Below are 22,508 nucleotides of genomic sequence, written 5' to 3'. Positions count from 1 at the left end.
CAGCATGGTACTGGTACCAAAACTGAGATATAGTCCAATGGAACAGAACAGAGCCCTCAGAAATAATACCACACATCTACAATCATCTGATCTTCGATAAACCTGACAAAAACAAGAAATGGGGAAAGGATTCCCTATTTAATAAATAGTGCTGGGAAAACTGGCTAGCCATATGTAGAAAGCTGAAACTGGATCCCTTCCTTACACCTTATACAAAAGTTAATTCAAGATGGATTAAAGACTTACATGTTAGACCTAAAACCACAAAAACCCTAGAAGAAAACCTAGGCAATACCATTCAGGACATAGGCATGGGCAAGGACTTAATGACTAAAACATGAAAAGCAATGGCAACAAAAGCCAAAATTGACAAATGGGATCTAATTAAACCCAAGAGCTTCTGCACAGCAAAGAAACTACCATCAGAGTGAACAGGCAACCTACAGAATGGGAGAAAATTTTTACAATCTACCCATCTGACAAAGGGCTAATATCCAGAATCTACAAAGAACTTAAACAAATTTACAAGAAAAAAAGAAACAACCCCATCAAAAAGTGGGCAAAGGATATGAACAGACACTTCTCAAAACAAGACATTTATGCAGCCAACAGACACAGGAAAAAATGCTCATCATCACTGGCCATCAGAGAAATGCAAATCAAAACCACAATGAGATGCCATCTCACACCATTTAGAATGGTGATCATTAAAAAGTCAGGAAACAACAGGTGCTGGAGAGGATGTGGAGAAATAGGAACATTTTTACACTGTTGGTGGGACTGTAAACTAGTTCAACCACTGTGAAAGACAGTGTGGCGATTCCTCGAGGATCTAGAACTAGAAATACCATTTGACCCAGCCATCCCATTACTGGGTATATACCCACAGGATTATAAATTACGCTGCTGTGAAAACACATGCACATGTATGTTTATTGCGGCACTATTCACAATAGCAAAGACTTGGAACCAACCCAAATGTCCAACAATGATAGACTGGATTAAGAAAATGTGGCACATATACACCACGGAATACTATGCAGCCATAAAAAAGGATGAGTTCATGTCCTTTGTAGGGACATGGAAGAAGCTGGAAACCATCATTCTGAACAAACTATTGCAACGACAGAAAACCAAACACCACATGTTCTCACTTGTAGGTGGGAACTGAACAATGAGGACACTTGGACACAAGATGGGGAACATCACACACCGGGACCTGTCGTGGGGTAGGGGGAGGGGGGGATAGCATTAGGAGATATACCTAATGTAAATGAGGAGTTAATGGGTGCAGCACACCAACATGGCACATGTATACATATGTAACAAACCTGCACGTTGTGCACATGTACCCTAGAACTTAAAATATGCTAAGAGGGTAGTTAAGCCTTAGAGACTGAGTCACATAGCATGTTTGCAACTTCTGTTTCTTAGATTATAGGCTGACTCTCTTCTTCATTGTTCTTGTTCTTAAATGACTAGGAGAGACCAGAGATCACACCTCCTTTCCTTCAAATCATTGATCTTTGTTATAGATTAACTGCCTCCTTTATTGTCTTGAACCTAACTCAGACTCAGATGGTGCCAGAGACCCTATGACTGTTACATCTTCAGTGTGGAAAGTTAAATATTATCTTTCCTAAAAGAATAAGACCATCTTGACTAATCGGATTGTTCTAACTATGCATTAAGACTTATATAGAAAGATGTTGAAATTTTGTTAGGCTTCCCTAAAATTTGTCTGTATAAATGATTTCAAACTTCTACACTTCAGAATACTGACTTCCATTTTTTGAAATCTGTGCTTCCCAGGTGGTTCTCCTCAAACGCTGCACTTGAATAAACTCTTTAAAGTAGATTCTGGCCCATTTGATTATTTTTTGTTGACATGCTCAATAAATATTAGTTCACATATTAGTTTATAGTGATTATTTATTGCAGGGGATGCTCAGAGTTACTCACAACACAGGCCAAAAAAAATTTTCAGGATGTCAGGCCACTGCTGCTCCCCCCTCCACTCCCTCAAGGCAGGAGGAGTATCTGTAATTTCCCACAAAGGTCTTTGGACAGGTTCCCTCTGGGGATAATTCAAAAAAGGAGGGGAAAAGAAGCTGAGCATCACCTAATTGGCAAGTTGGGTTTTCTTTCCTCTTGCCCATTCCTTTAATCTCTACAGACTGGACTTTACCCCAAAGCTGCTGTCGTGCAATAAGACATCATGTCATGCATAAACAACATCATATCTTTTTTTTTTTTTTTTTTTCCGAGATGGAGTTTCGCTCTTGTCACCCAGGGTAGAGTGCAAGGACGTGATCTCGGCTCACTGCAAACTCTGCCTCCCAGGTTCAAGCAATTCTCCTGCCTCAGCCTCCTGAGTAGCTGGGATTATAGATGCCTGCCACCACATCCAGCTAATTTTTGTATTTTTAGTAGAGATGGGGTTTCACCATGTTGGCTAGGCTGGTCTCGTATTCCTGACCTCAGGTGATCCACCTACCTCGGCCTCCCAAAGTGCTAGGATTACAGGCATGAGCCACTGCACTTGGCCAAACAACATCATATCTTGTTCCTCTTTCCTCCCTCCCAAACTTTTCAAGACTGCAGAAACATGTCATTTCTCAATTTTTTTAAACAAACAAACAAAAAATGTTTAATCACAATAGCCTGAAATAAGTCAATTTGCATGTAAAAGAAATGTGTGTGTGTAAATTACTGTGAGTTCTATTGAGCTGGGGGAAGGGACAAGTGAAGAGAAACAACCCCCCGCCCACCGAAAAAATGGCACTAAAGCATCTCAGTAGCCATGGGGAGCCCCCACTCAGGAGACTGTCCTTACCCACCTCCCCACCATTCCTTCCATCCACTGTGAGAGCTCAGTACGACCACAGATGAAACCACAAAGAACCAATCTTAACAAAGCAAGTGCAGTGTGAAGGGCAAATTCCACATGGAGAAGTTGTTCAGGCCTTTTTAATGAATATTCATAGCCATATGATTTACTGGGCAAACTGGGATGTTGGGCTCTAACATTCCACAAGGGGTTCAGCGGGCAGTTCTTTATTCACTACATTTAAATGCAAATGATAACAAAATTGCATGACAATACACATTGAAAAGTTGATTTAATGCAGCATAAGAGAAGGATTAGGGAATCAGTAAGAAGGATTTTATTTCAATTCTTTACGTGGGTTAAAGTCAGGCCAGACAGAAGCCAAGAATTCAAATGCTATTACAGGGACAACCTTGTCACCAAACAGGATTTGTTTAATTATTTCTCTCCTTTTGTGAAGAAATGGAAGAAAGAGGGTTCCTATTTTTGTTCATCAAAGATATCTATAGCTACCCATTAGGACTCCTGATCAGCAGGAGTTTATCTCACCAAACTGATAATAATTCAGGCAAAAGCCCAGAAATGTAATTTTTTTTTTTTTTTTTTTTGAGATGGAGTCTCACATTGTTGCCCACGCGGGAGTGTGGTGGTGCAATCTCAGCTCACTGCAACCTCCACCTCCCAGGTTCAAGCGATTCTCCTGCCTCAGCCTCCTGAGTAGCTGAGACCACAGGTGCACACTCGGCTAATTTTTGTATCTTAGTAGAGATGGGGTTTCACCATATTGGCCAGGCTGGCCTCGAACTCCTGACCTCAGGTGATCCACCCACCTTGGCCTCCCAAAGTGCTGGGATTACAGGTGTGAGCCACTGCACCCAGCCTCAGAAATGTAATATTATACTTAGCTAGCCTGTGCCATATTGAGGGGCAAGGCATATGCTTAGAAATACTGGAAGCATTTCCCAGACCCTTTTTCTGACTGATGAGAAATGCTGGTTGTTGAGGGACTTCAAGTTGAAAACCACTGATATAGGAACATCTTCTAACACAGACATTCATGGCTTTGAAGGGAAAGAGAACTGAATGCTCCGTTTCAGAGGAAGAATGGCCCATTGTGTCCAACAGGAGCTCTACTCTGGAGGGAAGCCTTGGAGGCCCCTCATGATGCGAGAAAGATGTGAAAGACAGTGCTTTACAGGCAATGCTTTAAAGGCAATGCCAATGCTAAATTGTCACCCACTGTTGGTCTAGGGTGGAAGCATTATTATATCTGCTCAAAGAAAGGAATTAGACATCTTCCCATACCAGCCCTGTCTGCAACCCAAATGGTCAAGCAAACAAATGCAAAATGGGGAAGAAAAACATCCTGTCTGTAAATGCAGGTCAGATAGATAAGAGAAGCAATTATGCACCAACTAAAAGGATCTCAGGCCAGGCACGGTGGCTTAAGCCTGTAATCCCAGCACTTTGGGAAGACGAGGTGGGATGATCATTTGAGCCCAGGAGTTTGAGACCAGCCTAGGCAACATGGTGAAATCCCATCTCTACAAAAAAGCAAAAATTAGCCAGGCACGGTTGAATGTGCCTGTAGTCCCAGCTACTTGGAAGGCTGAGGTGGAAGGATCACGTGAGCCCAGGAGGTCAAGGCTGCAGTGAGCTGTGATGGCACCGCTGCACTCCAGCCTGGGTGACAGAGCAAGACTCTGTCTTTAAAAAAAAATGAAAGAAAGGATCTCACCTTCAAAACAATAGGATTCTAGGATTTGCTTCAAAATAATATAGGGCAAGGATCGGGAAGTGGATAGGGGTACCAGCACATCAAAACGAGCAAGGAATTGGTAATTATTGAAGCTGGGTGATAGGTACATCAAGTTCATTGTTGTATTGTTCTGTTTACTTTTGCAAATGTTTAGAATTTTTCATAAGAAAAATGGCTTTTTTATTATTTGGTTTTTAAAAGATTCCACTTCACCCAATGTAAATATGACACTATCCACCTCTGTTGGGACAAAGTCATCATTGCAGGGAACAATGTCATTTAGCCACTTACATGGGAGCCCTGGGAATAGGGAAGCGTCCACCACATGGCCATGAGGGAGGAGCTAGACAAAACTAAGACTTTAAGACATGGACAAGAGTTGACTGGAACTTTCAACAGAACTCTTTTTATTTTTATTGTTTTTTTGTTTGTCTTTTGTAGAGACGAAGTCTCACTTCAAGAGAACTTGTTTTAAAAATCACAGCCCTTTCAGTGAAATACCAGAAAACAAAACTTGATAATTCCAGAATTCAGAAACGCTTAGTCTCAGCCCTGCCTGACATGCAAAGTGTCTTTGCTATTCCAAAGGCAGGATGTTATTCCCAGTGTGTGGTTGACATCTCACACAACTAAGTATGTGCACTGACCTGCAAAGTTCTGGAAGGTACCGTGTCTTGACAATACACCAGTTAGATTTTTTAATAAATTGGAATAGTTTAGCAGTTAGTCCACCTAATGACAAATTTTTCAGAATGTCAGGACATTTTAACATGCAAGTAGCTATAGCTTAGCTAACTTGATTCATTTAGAAAAAGAGAGAGACAGTGCCACAAATAAAGGGATTACTCGCTATGCTAAGTTCAATGATAGATAAGACAGCACAATCAGGCCACATCAGAATGCAGCATCATGAATTGAATTGAATAGAGAGATGTAGACAATGAAGGTATGTTTAAAGGGGATAAGGCAGGATGCTATGAAGACTGGGAATGTAATGACATCCAGATAAAAAGAACTAGAGCTTGTGAAGCCGAAAGAGAAGGGTGCTGGGACAGAGTAGCTGTCTCCACCTATTTGAATGTCTCACAGTGGAAGATAGATTAAACTTGCTGCATGGATCTCGAGGAAAAGAACTAGGTCCAACAGATGGGAGTCTCAGGAAGCCCAGTGTCAGCTCCATAGAAGGGACAATCTTGAAAAAAGTGCAATTGTGCCAAACGCTATTTGGCTGCTTTGGAAAATAGTGCATTCTCTGGACCTGAAAGATCTCAAGCAGAGATTGGACAGATACTTGTAAAGATGTTTTAAAAGGGATTTCAGAACTGGAAGACTATCCGCACAATTTTGAAATCTGCTTCAAATGGAGATTCTGTGATTTCTGAAGATGCAAACTTAGCAATTGATAAACCAACGGTTTTTGTTTGTTTTGTTTGCTCAAAGTAGAGTAAGTAGTTTACAAAGCTTCACTTCACTAGGTGTCATGTACCTAAAACCTTTTTCAAACTGCAACTAAATAAAAAAGAAACTCAACTGCTCTGCCATTCCTTTTTTTTTTTTTTTTTTTTTTTGAGACAGAGTCTCACTCTGTTACCCAGGCTGGAGTGCAGTGGCGAGATCTCAGCTCACTGCAACCTCCACTTCCTGAGTTCAAGCAATTTTCCTGCCTCAGCCTCCTGAGTAGCTGGGATTACAGGCACATGCCACCACGCCTGGCTAATTTTTGTATTTTTAGTAGAGATGGGGTTTCACCATGTTGGTCAGGTTGGTCTTAAACTCCTGAACTTGTGATCCGCCCGCCTCGGCCTCCCAAAGTGCTGGGATCATAGGCGTGAGCCACTGCGCCTGGCCTGATCTGCCATTCTTAAACCTACTTTTGCCTCACTGAAAAATAATTCCTACATGTCCCATGCACCCGTCTGAAGTGTCCAGTGGACACTTGACTCCATATTTTTCACTCCTGCCAAGTTACACACTTCATAGCTCCCAAACATGACTTGCAGGTTCCCACTGTGGATATCTGGGAAGAAGCATGAGCTTTTCTATACTGAGGCAAGAATTATCTTGATTTTGAAGTCCCTAAGTCAGTGGCACCTCGTGTTTGCTGTCTGTTCTGTCTTTTTGGTCCTGTCTTACTTGAATCTCTGTTTTCCTGTATTTTCTAGTTCCTAAATGCTTGTCTTTTTTTTCTGAGCATCTATTTTCCCTAGATGTTGAGATTCTGAATATTCCTAACAGTTTAATCATTCATTCATTTGCTAAATATTTAAAATATCTCCATGTTCCTAGAACACTGTGCTGGGCACCTTAAGAGATACAAAAAACCATATGACCTTGGCTAGAACTTATATCTGATAGATAATATGAGGCATGGACAGAAATAACTACAACCCACAGCACAATGTGCTAAGTGCTATAAGAGAGGTACAAACCAAGTGCTATCAACGTTCGGAGGGAAGTGAGATGCTGCAGAAAAACTAGATATGACTGCAAGAGCACCACGTAAAAGCCTGATGCAATTGGTGTGCTAGTTTTCTAATAATCAAATATAAGGTATATAAGATATTAAATTTAAAGAAGGAGGTAGCTATGAAACAAGAAAAGGATAAATGTGTTCTGAGAAAGTAAACCTAATGTTCAACAGCAGATGAATGTCCAACATTAGCCAGAGTGGTGAATCAATGTCCACTGTAAACCAAACACCAGAAAATCATCCCTGCCACGAACATGGCCATGTACCCAGTCAGCCAGAAAAAATGCAATTATGAAATTGAAACTACATTTGCTGCTTAAATGAGTCTTTTTAGAGATTTAGTTTAGACTGAAAATTGTTCGTTAAACAGCTCCTCTGGGTAAAGGACTTCAACAGCACTTCCTATTTTAAGAACACTTTAGATACTTCCATTCCAACACCCAGAGGTGGGTTATTCCAGGGGTTGGCAAGCTTTCTGTAAATGTCCAGATAGTAAATAATTTTGATTTTGCAGTCCATAAACTTTCTGTCACAACCACTCACCTCTGTTGTTTCAGTGCAAAAACATCCAGAGATAATACATACACGAATGAGAGTGGCTATGTGCCAATAAAACTTTATGAATACTAAAATTTTATTTCATAAAATTTATATGTATCACAAAATATTATTGTTATTTTACATTTTTTTCAACCATTTAAAAATGTAAAAAGCCATCCTTAGCTTGCAGGCCTTAAAAAATCGGGTAGCTGGCCACATATGGCCTGCAGGCCATAGTTTGCCGACCTCTGAGTTATGTCAACCACCCTATTTTACAAATGAGAAAGATAAGGCTCCAGGAGATGAAGTATATTCCCAGATCAATAGCCATTCAGTTTGTTTCCATATAAACAGAAAAAATGGAGTGATAGGAAAAACTGGGGCCTTTACCCATTCTTTGTCAACATTGTTAACAGCAACAGAACCTGATATGTTATCTATAAATTTTGATTCCCTGGGGTATAACAAGTAAATAATTTTTAAATGGTGCTTAGCAAGATTGGTTCATGGAAAATGAAGCAATTATGGCTTGAATTTATATGTACAATATTTATTGTCTTAATTTTAATTTAAAACGAATGACATGTCTCTTTTTCTAAAAAAAGTCTTCTTTTAAGGATCTTGTAGTTCATGTGATGAGCTATGCACTGCTAAATATTTATCCACACATAAATACTTGAAAAGGAATATGAATAGTCATGGATGTAGTTTCATCTCAGTGCTCCATGGAGGAAGTATTCCATCTCTCTGTGGGTACTAAGATGAACGGTTGGAAAAATGTTGAAGAATAAAGCACTGGCTGGGCACAGTGGCTCACACCTGTAATCCTAGCACTTTGGGAGGCTGAGACAAGAGGATCACTTTAGCCTAGGAATTTGAGGCCAGACAGGGCAACAAAATGAGACCCTGTCTCTAAAAATTTAAAAAAAAAATTAAATTTTAAACAAAGCATCAGAAAACCCAACCCCTTACCATAGTGTCACTTTATTGAGTTTTTAAAATGGTAAATAATTTCAATAGTCACAGACAATGATATATTTTTATTTTTGTTTTTGTTTTCCTGAGACAGAGTCTCTCTCTTTCACCCAGGCTAGAGCACAGTGGCATGATCATGACTCACTACAGCCTCAACCTCATGGGCTCAAGCCATCCTCCCACCTCAGCCTCCAGAGTAGCTGGGACTACAGATGCACACCACCACACCTGGCTAATTTTTAAATTTTCTGTAGAGATGGGATTTCCCTATGCTGCCCAGGCTGGTCTTGAACCCTTGGCCTCAAGCGATCCTCCCATCTCAGCCTCCCAAAGTGCTGAGATTACAGGTGTGAGCCACTGTGCCCAGCCAGAACCATAGTTTTATAAGAATAGAAATACACTTGATCAAGACCTCCAGGATTAGAGCTAAAAACAAGTGTCAAAGGACAGGACCTCTACAGTGCTTACTTTTCAGAAAATTAAGCCTGTGGAGAAGAAAGCAGGCACATATTCAAATCCCACAAAATCATGGAAGATAAAACTAGGGTGAACTGGGTTCACCAAATCTGAGAATACTTGAGCAACAAGGGCATTCCAGTGAAGCACAGTAAAATCTAGATCCTAGGCAAGAACAACCTATCAGGGGAGTGAATTTTTTGCTTATTTGTTGTTATTTTGGTGGGTTGTACAGCAATAGAATTTCTCACTTGTGTATTTCATCAACAGATATACTTTATACAATGTACAATGGTTCCATTTCAAAAAATAATAAAATCGTGGCTGGGCATGGTGGCACACCCCTGTAATCTCAGCACTTTGGGAGGCTGAGGCAGGCAGATCACCTGAGGTCAGGAGTTCAAGACCAGCTGGGCCAACATGGTGAAATCCTGTCTCTACAAAAATAATACCAAAAAAAAATTAGCCAGGCATGATGGTGGGTGCCTGTAGTCCCAGCTACTCTGGAGGCTGAAGCATGACAATCTCTTTAACTTGGGAGGTGGAGGTTGCAGTGAGCTGAGACAGAGCCACTGCACTCCAGCCTGGGCGACAGATTGAGACTCCATCTCAAAAAATAAAAATAAATAAAAAGTAAATAAATAAAATCATGAAAAGAAAGAAAAAGAAAAAATCCTCTTCATTTCAAAGAGTGATACAGAAATAATAACTTTAAAATGTTTAGATAAAATCACAATGGCAGCTCCCTACTGAATTGCTAACAAAGGGAACATTGACATTTGGGATGCAGGTCCAACATCTGCCATGTACTCCTTTGCCCATCACCTTTTGAGGCCCACTAAAAAAAATGCTGGGTCAGATCTGAACCCCTTGGCACTGCCCCCCTCCCAATCTGTTTTCTGGCTCTCTCATCTGTCCTTCCCTGTGCCCACCTGCACTCTAGCAAGTTCCCTAGAAATTCCTTAATCTGCCATGCTGTTGAGGCTTCCATACATATCCTGCTCTCTTCCCAGAATGCCATTCTCTCTCTCTCTCTTTTTTTTTAATTTCCTTTTTTTTTTTTTTTTTTTAAGAGATGAAGTCTTGCTTTGCAGCCCAGGCTGGTCTTGAACTTCTGGGCTCAAAGGATCCCCCCATCTCAGCCTCCCAAGTAGCGGGGACTACAGGCACATGCCAACACACCCAGCTAATTTTTAAAATTTTTGTAGAGATGGGGTCTCATTATAAAGCCCAAGCTGGTCTCCAAATCCTGGGCTCAAGCAATCCTCCCATCTTGGCCTCCCAAAGTGCTGGGATTACAGGTGTGAGCCACCATGCCCAGCCAAGAATGCCTTTCTCTATTCTGTCCACTGGGCAGCTTCAACTTTCAAGCTCAAACTCTCACTAACACCTGCTCTAATGGCCCATCTACCATGTCCAGAGTGGTAACTTCCTCCATGTTCCCACTTTACCTCATTCTCACCTCTTTTGTAACACTTTTCACCTCAATTGCTTTGTTTAGTTTGTTATCTCCTCTAGAGATCATCAACAGCCATAGATCCCTCCTGACTCTATCATTCCTGCCAGTAAGTCTACCATAGACTTGAGATGAGGAATCTAACATCTCACTCATTACTCATTGAATAAACATTTTTTTTTTTTTAGATGGAGTCTCACTCTGTCACCCAGACTGGAGTGCAGTGGTGCGATCTCAGCTCACTGCAACCTCCACCTCTGACCGTCCCACCTCAGCCTCCTGAGTAGCTAGGATTACAGGCATGCATCACCACGCCTGGCAAATTTTTTGGAATTTTTAGTAGAGACAGGGTTTCCCCATGTTGCAGACTGGTCTGAAACTCCTGACCTCAAGTGATCTGCCTGCTTCAGCCTCCCAAAGTGCTGGGATTACAGGTGTGAGCCACCGCGCCTGGCCTCAACAAACGTTTAATGAGCACTCACTGTGTGCCAGGCACTGTCCTAGGAGCCTGAGATACATTAGTGAGCAGAGTAAACAAAGATCTCTGCTCTTGAGGAGCTCTAGCTGGGGAGACAGGCAATGAATATTAAGCATAAGAAAACAAGAAATAACATGCTTTGTTTAAAGGTGATAAGCACGAAGGGGAAAAGATATAAGTAGAGCAGAACAAGAGGGACTGGGAGTGTGCAAGGTGCAATTTTAAATTATGTGATCAGGGGAGTAGGATCTGCCAAGTGGACAATGAGGAGAAGGTTACATTTGAGTAAAGAATTGGAGGAGGGGAGCGAATGAGACATGGGCTAGGTGGGGAAGGGCATTCCCGGCAGAGGGAACATTCAGCACAAAGACTCTAAGGCCAAAGCAAGGATGTTCCGTGGGGTTAGCTAAGAATGAAGTGGAAGGGATGCGTTAGGGTGGAGGTGGGGGCAGGGTGACTGATCATGGAGGCCTGTAGGCCATGATGATGACTTTGACTTTGATTGAGTGAGATATGGAGCTATGGAGGATTTGGAGCAAAGGAGCAACATGATCTGACTTAAATTTGGCTTACATTTTGAAAGGATCACTCTGTTTTTTTGTTTTTTGTTTGTTTGTTTGTTTGTTTATTGAGACAGAGTCTTGCTCTGTCTCCGAGGCTGGAGTGCAGTGGTGCAATCTTGGCTCACTGCAACCTCTGCCTCTCGGGTTCAAGTGATTCTCCTGCCTCAGCCTCCCGAATAGCTGGGACTACAGGCATGTGCCACCACGCCCGGCTAATTTTTTGTATTTTTAGTAGAGATGGGATTTCACCTTGTTAGCCAGGATGGTCTCAATCTCCTGACCTCATGATCCACCTGCCTCGGCCTCCCAAAGTGCTGGGATTACAGGTGTGAGCCACCATGCCTGGCTGAAAGGATCACTCTGATTATTTGTTAAGAAATGAATGTTGCAACCAAGAGTGGAAGCAGAGAGACCAGTTAAGAAGCTATTGCAATTATTCAAATGAAAGGTAACAGTGGCTTGCACCAGGGATGTAGATGGAGAGAGGTGGTTGGTCTTAGTTATATTTTGAAGATAAAGAGATTCTAAAACATTTGGACATAAATAGTGTGTCCAAAACAGGGAATAATTAAACATTAGTCCAAGGTTTTTGGCCTAAGAAACTGGAACAAGAATAAAACTACAAGCATTTAGTCTTATCTAGGGAATATGCTTTACTGTCTCTCCTACTGCCTGGTAAATATTAAATGAGGTCAATATGTTGCAGCATGTCTACTCACGTGGAGGCAATTTGATGTAGGAGAAAAAACAGAAAAATAATGCTATTTAGCTGCCATCACTTCCAGGGGTTAGCCTCAGAGTCTTGCTCCCTTGCTATTTCCTCCTCTTAACCTCTTATTGCCACGATTATAAGAATTTTCCTGGCTAGCTCTCTTGTATAATGCTAAAGAGAATTATGCATTAAATTTAATGAAAAATAGCTTAATGGCAGTATGGTTTAAAGAAGCTCAAATAAAGTGGCTTCATGATTAGGATGATAATGGGGAAGATGATGATACTGGTAGTGGTCATGTTATTTGCCTTTGCTGCAGAGTTTACAAATCATGGAGACACTGGAAGATGTAAAGGGAGGAGGGAGCCAATACCAGGAGGATGGCCTTGGTCACACCACGTAAGCCACTGAAAGATCTTTTTAAGCTAAAAGACTTCTGAGGCTAGCTGCCAAACTGTCCAAAAAAAGCAAACGTGTTCCATGCAATTGAGTGTTTATAATTGGAAGATCTCTGGCAGTGGAAAACTTCCCTCCTTGTAAACTGATGCTGCATTTAAATATACTGAGATATGGAACATATCCCTAAATAAAGTTATGTAATTCTCTATAAAATGAACTTCTATATCTCAGGTCTTAGTCTGTAACATCGAATCCTAAAGAATTACTTCAAATGCCTTTGTTTAACCAAAATTTTGTGTATTGAATATGTTTTAAAAACATTTTTAAGACAAGGTCTTGCTCTGTTGCCCAGGATGGAGTGCAGTGCTGCGATAATGGCTGACTACAACCTTGAACCCCTGGGCTCAAGCAATTCTCCTGCCTTAGACTTCAAAGCACTGGGATTATAGGCATGTGCTACCACACCCTGCCTGAAGAAAATATTTTTGCGTTCCTTTGTGTAGTTAGGATCTTTTTGAGCAATTCAGGATGATCCAAAAACCAAGAGTGAACAAGAACTTACTAGAAAGTGTATTTCACAGCATCATTAAATATTAACTAAACAACCACCACATTCAGAACACTGTACTGGTGGCCAAGAGGACAATTATATTGAAGAATTAAGACATGAATTTTTTGAAACACTTTCGAAACTGGATTTTCATTATCTCTTCCAGTCATGCCTGGATTACTTTTAAACTATTGCCTATCAAAAGAAAAATAACAAAATAAATATATTATCTGTCTACTTTTTCATTTTCCTTTTGTGTCTGTGAATATCTTCGAAACAGAGAGGTTCAAACTTGAATGTTGGCAGGTTATGCTTTTTAGTTTGCCTCCACACTTTAGGCTGTTCATTTGATTGATCTAAAATTGGAAACGTATGTAGAAATGTTTCTCTGAGACCCACAACATTTCAAAGGATGTTCCTACTAAGCAATAATCAAATGATTTGAGAAATAATTGAATTACCTTAATTCTGATAGTTCTAAGCAGAAAGGCTTAGAAATATAGAATAGGGTCAAGCAAAACAAAAAGACAAGAGAAACCAAAATAAGTATTTCAAGACTCTTAGGACATCAGCTCTGTTTTTCATTATACCCTATTGCTTATTTTGGAATAAATTCTAGATAGGAGATTTGCCTCTCATGGTTAGGTTGTTTTCATATGAGGCTCAGTCAGTGCAGCAGAAAAAAGTAAATTGAGTCAACAGTTTGTGTGAACACAAATGTCTACATTTTCTTTTTCAGCCCATTATTCTTGTGTCATAAGCAGACACTGCTCCTGCTGGTGAAACCACCTTGAGTGATCCATGAGTTACCACTTGTGTACTTTCAACTTACCAACAAATTAGGTAGGATTCCCAAGCATCTACATTTTTTTTTTTGAGATGGTGTCTTGCTCTATTGCCCAGGCTGGAGTGCAGTGGCAAGATCTCAGCTGACTGCAACCTCTGCCTCCCAGATTCAAGCAATTCTCCTGCCTCAGCCTCCTGAGTAGCTGGGATTACAGGTGCCCACCACCACCCCTGGCTAATTTTTGTATTTTTAGTAGAGACGGAGTTTCACCATGTTGGCCAGGCTGGTCTTGAATTCCTAACCTCATGATCTGTCCGCCTCGACCTCCCAAAGTGCTGGGACTACAGGCAGGAGCTGCTGCACCTGGCTACTTTTTTTTTTGGAGACAGGGTCTCACTTTGTTGCCCAGGCTGGAGTGTGGTGGTGCCAACATGACTGATTGCAGCCTTTACCTCCTTGGGCTCACGATCCTTTCATGTCAGCCTCCCATCGCTCAAGCGATCCTTCCACCTCAGCCTCCCATGCAGCTAGGACTACGGGCACGTGCCATGATGCCCGGCTAATTTTTATATTTTTAGTAGAGATGGGGTTTCACCATGTTGCCCAGGCTGGTCTCAAACTGCTGGGCTCAAGTGATCCACCAGCCTCAGCCTCCCAAAGTGTTGAGATTATAGGCATGAGCCACGATGCACAACCCCAAGCATCTACTTAAGTATAATGTCACAGCCATCATCAGAGTGGTGGGCAAGTCAAAAGTAGTTTTGTGAACTACTCTCAGTTATTCCCAATTTTACAGCCTCAACATTAAAAAAGAGTCAAATTTAGGATATTGATTCTCTTCCATTTTCTAATTTTTTTTAAAAAAGCAGAAAACCTTTCTTTTAGCATTTTATTTCCAAACTGTTAATAAATTTAATATCTTTCTTGCATAAAGAAATTTTAACAATCTCACTGGAATCTACTGGGAGCTTTCATTATAAGACTCAGATATCCCAGGTCACAAAGAAACTTTGAATTTAGGTATTCTGTCACATCAGTGCTTGGTTAGAACACATTACCAAAATTTTAAAGTAAGAAATATGAATCTTTACTTTCCCCACCAACCCCAAACCTGCTTCTCCTCCAGCGTTTTCTATTCATCCACCTTGGACAGAAACCTACAAATTACCCTGGACTACTTCACCATCACACACTCATCACATCACCAAATGAAGATCTCTCTCTCTCTCTCTTTTTTTTTTTTTTTTTTTTTGAGATGTAGTCTCACTCTGTCACCCAGGCTGGAGTGAAGTGGCGCGATCTCAGCTCACTGCAACCTCCGCCTCCCAGGTTAAAGTGATTCTCCTGCCTCAGCCTCCCAAGTAGCTGGTACTACAATTGCGTACCGCCACGCCCGGCTAATTTTTTGTATTTTTAGTAGAGAAAGGGTTTCACCGTGTTAGCCAGGATGGTCTCAATCTCCTGACCTCATGATCTGCCCGCCTTGGCCTCTCAAAGTGCTGCGGTCACAGGCGTGAGCCACCATACCCAGCCAAACGAAGATCTCTTTTACCTCCTAAATAACCTTCAGATACACTCATTCTCCATCCCCGAAACCACCAGCCTGGGCCTGGTGACCATCTTCTTTGGGTTGAATCCTGTATTGCTGAAATACATGCCTAACTGGTCACCACATTCTTGCCCTTCACCAATCTACATTCAACATTTAATTAAATCATAATTTAAAGATATGGCTATGTTACCCCTTTACTTTAAAAACAATGCAATGTCTTCTCATTGTCATTGGGATAAAATCTAAAGTCTTTAACATGACTTAGGAGCCTTCATAATTGTTCAGACATTCAACTACCTCTCTCTAGTCTCACCTCTCACTCCCCTTCTCCTTGAGCCTTCTTGAATTTTCCTTGTTCTATTATTCTATGCCTCTGTCTCTTCACCCTAGCCTTTGCACATGGCTGATTCCTCTGCCTGGAACAAGGTTCTACACATTCATTTAAAAAATCTATTCAACAACTATTATGGCGATCTACTATATGCTAGGTACTAAGTAATATATCAGTGATGTCGTCAGGCATTATTTCTGTCTTCAAAAAGCTTAAGGTCTACCATGGGAAACAGCCATAAAACATATGAGATGAGATTTATGGCCTGGAAAGCATAAGGTGTTGTGGGAACAAATGTCAGGGTAGCCAGAATTAATTTAGGCATCATTGGAGGTTCCCTGAGAAACTATCACTGAAGCTAAATTCTGAAGAATGAATAGGTGTTAGCTGAGGTAACAGAAGAGTGGGAAGAAAGGAGGAAGTTGGGGGAGTTATGAAAGCCCATTCCAATGACAAAGTTACATGAAAAATATAAGAGTATTCAGAAAAGAAAGACCTTTTTGGTTAGACACGGCTATCTTTGTTGGATATGTTTTGTTGGTGGCCTGTGTTGCCAAGGAAAAATATTTGTAAGGTTCTCATGACCCTTTGTTGACAGCTAAGTTCAAATGGCTTCTTCTTTCATAGGTGCTATTGCAATTATAAGGGAATAAAAAAGAAGCATCATGAATGAGAGAGTCTAGATATCAAGAAAGTGGTTCTATACTGATTTTTGCTGATGAATTTGACCCAATGACTTATACATGTACCTCTGCCTTATCAGTTGTAAAAGGTGATACTATTATTCAGTTTACCTTAAAGGGTAGGATCAAATTAGATAGTGGTACAAAGGAAAAGAGTACCACATCTGCTTAATAACATTTTTAATATAAGAATTTCAATCATATTCAACAGCTTCTTGATTTATAGCAGTTCTATATATATTAGTAGCAACTCAAATTCATTTTTCTTATAGTTTCTAGCTGTAGCAGTAGGGGCTGCATCTCCAATTCTGCAACAAGTAGAAGGCCCTCTTCATTACCCTTTAAGAAGAGCAAAATTGGATTATGTCTCTTCAAATTATCCAGTTCAAAGCAAAAAAAAAATGTTTGATAGAAAAACTGGAAAATCCAGTTATTTTACAATTATCAAAAAGCAGGATATAGCTGGATGCAGTGGCTCACATCTATAACCCCAGTTACTTGAGAGCTGATGTGGGGGTATTGGTTGAGATCAGGAGTTGGAGACCAGCCTCAGCAAAACAGCAAGACCCTGTCTCTAAAAGAATTTTTTTTTAATTAACCACCAGGGCATGCCCATGGTGCCTGTAGTCCTAACTACACAGGAGGCTGAGGTGAAACGTCTGCTTGAGCCCAGAAACAGAATTGAATTTGGTCATTTCTGGCTGTCACAGCCACCATGCCCTCCTGTTTTTGGTCACATTCTCCTGGATGCTGGTGGAGGGACCACTGCTGGAGAGCAAGGTGGTGGCTGTGAGCATGCACCCAGCCTAAGCATGCGACTCTACTATGCCACAGGCTGGGGTACTTGGAAAATGATTATAGTAGATCTTGTACCATTTGAGTTATCAGTATTGTGGATCTTTTCGAAGAAATATGATTTTTCAAAAGAAATATTAATTTTCTTTTTTTTTTTTTTTTTTGAGACGGAGTCTTGCTCTGTCGCCCAGGCTGGAGTACAGTGGTGTGATCTCGGCTGACTGCAAGCTCCGCCTCCCGGGTTCATGCCATTCTCCTGCCTCAGCCTCCTGAGTAGCTGGGACTACAGGCGCCCGCAACCACACCCGGCTAATTTTTTTGTATTTTTAGTAGAGATGGGGTTTCAATGTGTTAGCCAGGATGGTCTCGATCTCCTGACCTCGTGATCCGCCCGCCTCGGCATCCCAAAGTGCTGGGATTACAGGCGTGAGCCACCGCTCCCGGCCTAGAAATATTAATTTTCAAAAATAGCAGCTGCCATAAGTTTCCAATTCCAATTGTTCTCACTGAAGCTTATTTCAGAAAGCTCTCCCTGGTATTAACCACCCGACCTGAATGACTGACTCCTTGCAACCTGGTCATCCCTCTCTGTCAGGCATCAGACCTCTGACTGGCTTAAAAGGAGGAAAGATGCTAGACTTTGGTAATTTTTGGAGACAATATCAGAGCGCAGTGAAAAGATAATAGTTTTTGGAGTCAGTTAGATCTGGATTTAAACTGCAGCTAGCAGAAACAGGAGTTCGAGGCTGCAGGAAGCCATGATCCTGCTGCAAGACCCTATATCTACAAATTAAAATAGAAAAAATACAAAAAATAGGTAGAAATATTTCTGCTGTGATGAAAGTTCCCAATTCCTCTGTTTTTGTTTATATAGCCAAATTAATCTGAGCTGTTCTTTCTTACTTTTCTATTTAAACTTGCTCTCTGACTTCCCAGTGGTAGATTTATTGACAAATATAGCTATAAATTTAAAGAAAGCTACATTAAATTTTAATCTCTACATCCTTAAAAACTAAGCAGTTACATTTTTTAAAACTTCCAATTCCACATTATCTTCTTATGTAATGAGGCAGACCCATGAGATATGACATCATTCATTTATGAGTTTACTTTGCCAGAAACTTTTACTCATCCCTGAAAACATTTTAGTTACAGTTGAGTATACAAGTGTCAAATATCTCTCACAAATACTATTTTTTCCTGTATGTTTCTATAGTTTCAAATAGGAGAAATAATATCAACTTCCCTTTCAGAGTAAAAGAAAAGCTCATTCTAAAAAATTTTACAAATTTTGAGAATTGTACAAGTGCTACTTTACAAAGATGAAGATTGAGTCTTTACTTTTGAATGCCACTTCTCTTTTTGTTTATAGCCTTTCTCTTTTTCCTTTGGTAAGAAATTGAATTTCAAGATATAGGAGCTCTATTTAAAATGCCTAATTTCAAAGTCCTGTTTGTGTCTGTTTTTTTTTTAAAAAAATTTATTACAAATTTCAGTCACCTTAAAGAAAGCTTGAAAAAAATATTTTTAAGGCAGAGTCTGGCTGTATTACCTAGAATAGAGTGCAGTGCGCTATCTCGGCATACTGCAACCTCTGCCTCCCAGGCTCTCACCTCAACCATCCTCCCACCTCAGCCTCCAGAGTAGCTGGGACTACAGGCATGCAGCACCATACCTGGCTAATTTTTATATTTTTTGTAGAGATGGGGTTTCACCATGTTGCCCAGTCTGGTCTCAAACTCCTAAGCTCATGTGTTATGTCCATCTTCGCCTCCCAAAGTGCTGGGATTGTAGGAGTGAGCCATCACGCCTGGCCAAAAGTTTGATAATTTAGTTGTATTAATTATTTCCGTGTTGTCAGGGAGAAAATTTTTAAAGCAATTTAAAAGGAGGAAATAGTTCATAAATAACTGGTTTCTTTAGAGATGAGACAAAGATCTTAAGGAAATGCATGTATATGAATCTCACTTAGTTGATGGCCAGTTTAATTCTGTTAGTGTATGGTTCATGAAAATAGAGTGTTCATGGAATTATGCAGTCGGAATATGAGTGGGCACTTCCTCCAGCCTTTGTTGCAGTATGAAGGCCTCTGCAAGAGGAATCAGGAACATGAGGCTCAAGTCTCAGTGCCACCCATTCTGCATGTGTGTTCATAAGTCACTTGGCTTCTGTCAGTTTCTCATTTGTAAAATAAAGGTAATAATGTCTTTCTTAAAAGGTTGTTAATAACAATAAGTAACATAACATAGATGAAAAGGCTTTGTTAACCAGAACTGCTCTACAAAAATAAATTATAAAATTTATCCAGAGCTCAAAGATTCCAGTAAGACATTCTACCAAAAATAGTTTAATGTGTATTTTGTGTTCTTATTGTTGCTTCATTTTCACCTGTTTATGTGCTAAATTCTTCATTAGGTAATAAACTCCTTAAAGCCATAGTGAGTGAACATATCATATCCTTTTTTTGTATTACTCTCTGAATTATACTTTAATGGACATGCAAAGGACTTTGTTCACATTCTGCCCTGGTCCTCAGTTCTTATACTAAGTAAATAATAGCTACTGCCAAAAGTCTCCTTTCACCTTTCTATATCTAAACCCTTCCACTGCAACTCAGGTCTATTTCCACATAGTCTATCCTTAAAGCTCATGGAGAATTGGCAGGTCAGCATTCGCTTAACAAAAGCCTTTATTATTGTTAACAAAGAATCTTCAGCTACAAGACAGAATCTTTGGCTCTCAATCCAAATCTGTTTCTCTTGTAATCTAAAACAACTGGGATTTCCTAGCTTCGGGAAGAAAGAAGCAGTACCTGCTGGGTCACCAAAGATTATTAGAGCCACAGAGTTTCATCCCCAGCCCAATGGCTCTTCCCTACTCCTCCTTTCTCTTGGTTCCAAAGGAAAACCCATCATTGCCTGGTCAAGGGAGAGGAGTAAAGCACATCAACATAAAGTGCTAGAGGACATATGGACAGACAGGAAAAGAAGGAAAGGGATGAAGACACCAGCATCAAAGGAAAGTGAAAGTGGAGTGTTCTTAGGGCACTGATATTCCTTAGAAGACTGATGAGATGCTCTTGTCTACCCTGATGCTTGAACAGAAGTCCTTATTTAACAGGCAAGTTGGCATTGGTTCTTAATAAAAGACTTTTAAAAGCTGAAGGAATGGTGAAGAAGGGATGGCTATCTCTCAGCCTCCCTCCTTCTATCGTGTAGATATGCCTACCCGATTTGCCCTCTGCTCAAAGTAGTTCTATATTCTTTCCATGAGGTTTTTAACAAGCGAGCCCAGTTCAGTGCACCTTTTAAGTTTAAAGATGAATATTTTTAGCCTATGCCACCTCGCCCTGTCTTTACCGCTGTGGTGTGGTTTTCACTAAACCTCCCTAGGAGGGCTCGCCCAGTCCTCAGGCTCCGGATAAACACGTGTGCCTGCATCCAGCTCCGGCGCGCCCTGCATTTCAGCACCGCCGCCTCTGGAGAGCGCCTTGCTGGCGGGCCAGGTCAGGGCCTCCCACCCGCTCTCTCATCCATCCCAGCCCACTCGCTCTTCCCTACTCCTCGCTTCTCTCAGTTTCAAGAAAAAGCACCCCCAACTTCTAACTTCTCAATTCCTGCTTCTAAAGTGACCTCCGCGTCCCTCTTTCTGTGTCTAAACGCTCATGCCCCGCGCCTTTGAGTCCTACGAGCAGCTGCGAAGCCGCGTGGTTTCCCACCGGTGGCGCGAGACCTCCAATAGGCATCGATCGATCACCTTTTCCCTACCGCTGCTGGACCCCGAACCAGCCAGCCAGATGCCCCCGCTCGCTCTCTCTGACTCCACGCCCCAAAGCTTCTAAGAAACAAACGCGCGATGATGAGCCCCCTCCCCCCACCACGCACACGCATATACTCACACAGTCATTCGCACATTCATACACACACTAGACGCCTCAAGCCTTCCGAGTGCCATCGCCACCCTGGGCAGAGCCTCAGCCAACTTGAGCCCCGATCCTTCGGCTCCGGCTGGCGCAGGGCCTCCCGCAGCCTCCGCCCGGCCCTCTTCCCGTCCTAGGCAGCCGGTCCCTGAGGCCGAACCTAGGCGGAAAAGGGCCCCCTCCCTATTCACTCAGCATCCACCTCGCGCGGGCAATACACGGCCCACAATTCCCAAACACTCGTCCCTGGGTCGCCCAGAATCACCAGCCAAATCCGAAATTAATCTTGAAGCCCCAGCCCGTCACTGGTGTGTTGGGCGCAAGTGTGTTTGCGAATCCGAGACACATACATGATTTAACTCCTTCGAGCTTTCGGCCCATCCTAAACAACCAGCACGTTATCTCCATCCCCCTCCTCCCCTACTCGGCGCCCCAACCTCTGCCCCCATCCTGGTCCTCGCCAGCCTGGTAGCCGAACCACCGCACCGCCGCACTCCAGTTCTGGTATCTCGAACCCCTGCCCAGCCCCAAATGATACTCGTCTCTAGTCCCCTCCCATCCCCCACCTTTGGCCCCCTGCGAGCCAGGTCTGGCCCCGGCAAGTGACGCCTCGGAAACACAGTCTGCGTCCCCTCTCCTGAGTCCAAAATAAAGGGGCCGACCTCCACCAGCTGGATGAGCCGGCGCACCCCTCCGAAGGGGCACACGCCTTCCCGTTCGATCGCCCTGGAAAACACAGGTGCCTGGGAAAGGAGAGGAGCGGAAGCGGCTTCCAGAGGTGGGCGGGAGGACTCACCAAACATCTGAATGTGCCCTTTGGTGATGGGATTGAAGCTGCCGCAGGCGAGCAAGATAACGTGGGTCTTGGTGGTCTCAGTCATGGCGCAGGTGGTTCCTTCGCGGTGGTCTAGGGGTTGCCTCTCTTTTTGTGTCTCGTTGTGTCTGCAGAGGGAGAAAGGAAGGCGAGGCCCCGGCGGTGGATGCTGTGGACTCCAAGGAGCCGCTCCAGACGCAAACCGCGTCACTCTCCGCCTCCCCTTAACGCTTGCAGCTCCGGCTAGATCCGAGACTGCTTTTGTATTGCTCTGCTCTCTTCTCTCCTCGGTCTCTCTCTTTTCGTTCTAGCTTCCTTCGCATCTCTCGTCCTGGTGCCCCACCCCATCCTGTCTATCGCCCCCAGCCCACTTCACTCCATCACTGTCTTCCTTAGAGTTTATCCAGAAGGCAAGACGTGGTATCCGAGCTCGGAGCCA

General features: G+C 42.2%; 1 protein-coding gene across 1 annotated transcript in view; it reads right to left on the bottom strand.

The window, feature by feature from the left end:
• NMNAT2 (nicotinamide nucleotide adenylyltransferase 2) overlaps positions 1–22,269 on the bottom strand; it is a 172,214-nt gene extending 149,945 nt beyond the window's left edge. The window contains exon 1 of the mRNA XM_032137067.2: positions 22,052–22,269. Within this exon, the coding sequence (XP_031992958.1) occupies positions 22,052–22,136 (85 nt within the window). The 5' untranslated portion in view covers positions 22,137–22,269. The remainder of the gene's footprint in view (positions 1–22,051) is intronic.
• Positions 22,270–22,508: the final 239 nt, after the last annotated feature.

The sequence above is a fragment of the Hylobates moloch genome, unplaced genomic scaffold, assembly GCF_009828535.3.
Source record: "Hylobates moloch isolate HMO894 unplaced genomic scaffold, HMol_V3 SCAFFOLD_18, whole genome shotgun sequence".
Classification (NCBI taxonomy): Eukaryota; Metazoa; Chordata; class Mammalia; order Primates; family Hylobatidae; genus Hylobates; species Hylobates moloch.
Note: the sequence above shows the minus strand (reverse complement) of the source record. Positions and strands in the feature narration are given on the sequence as shown.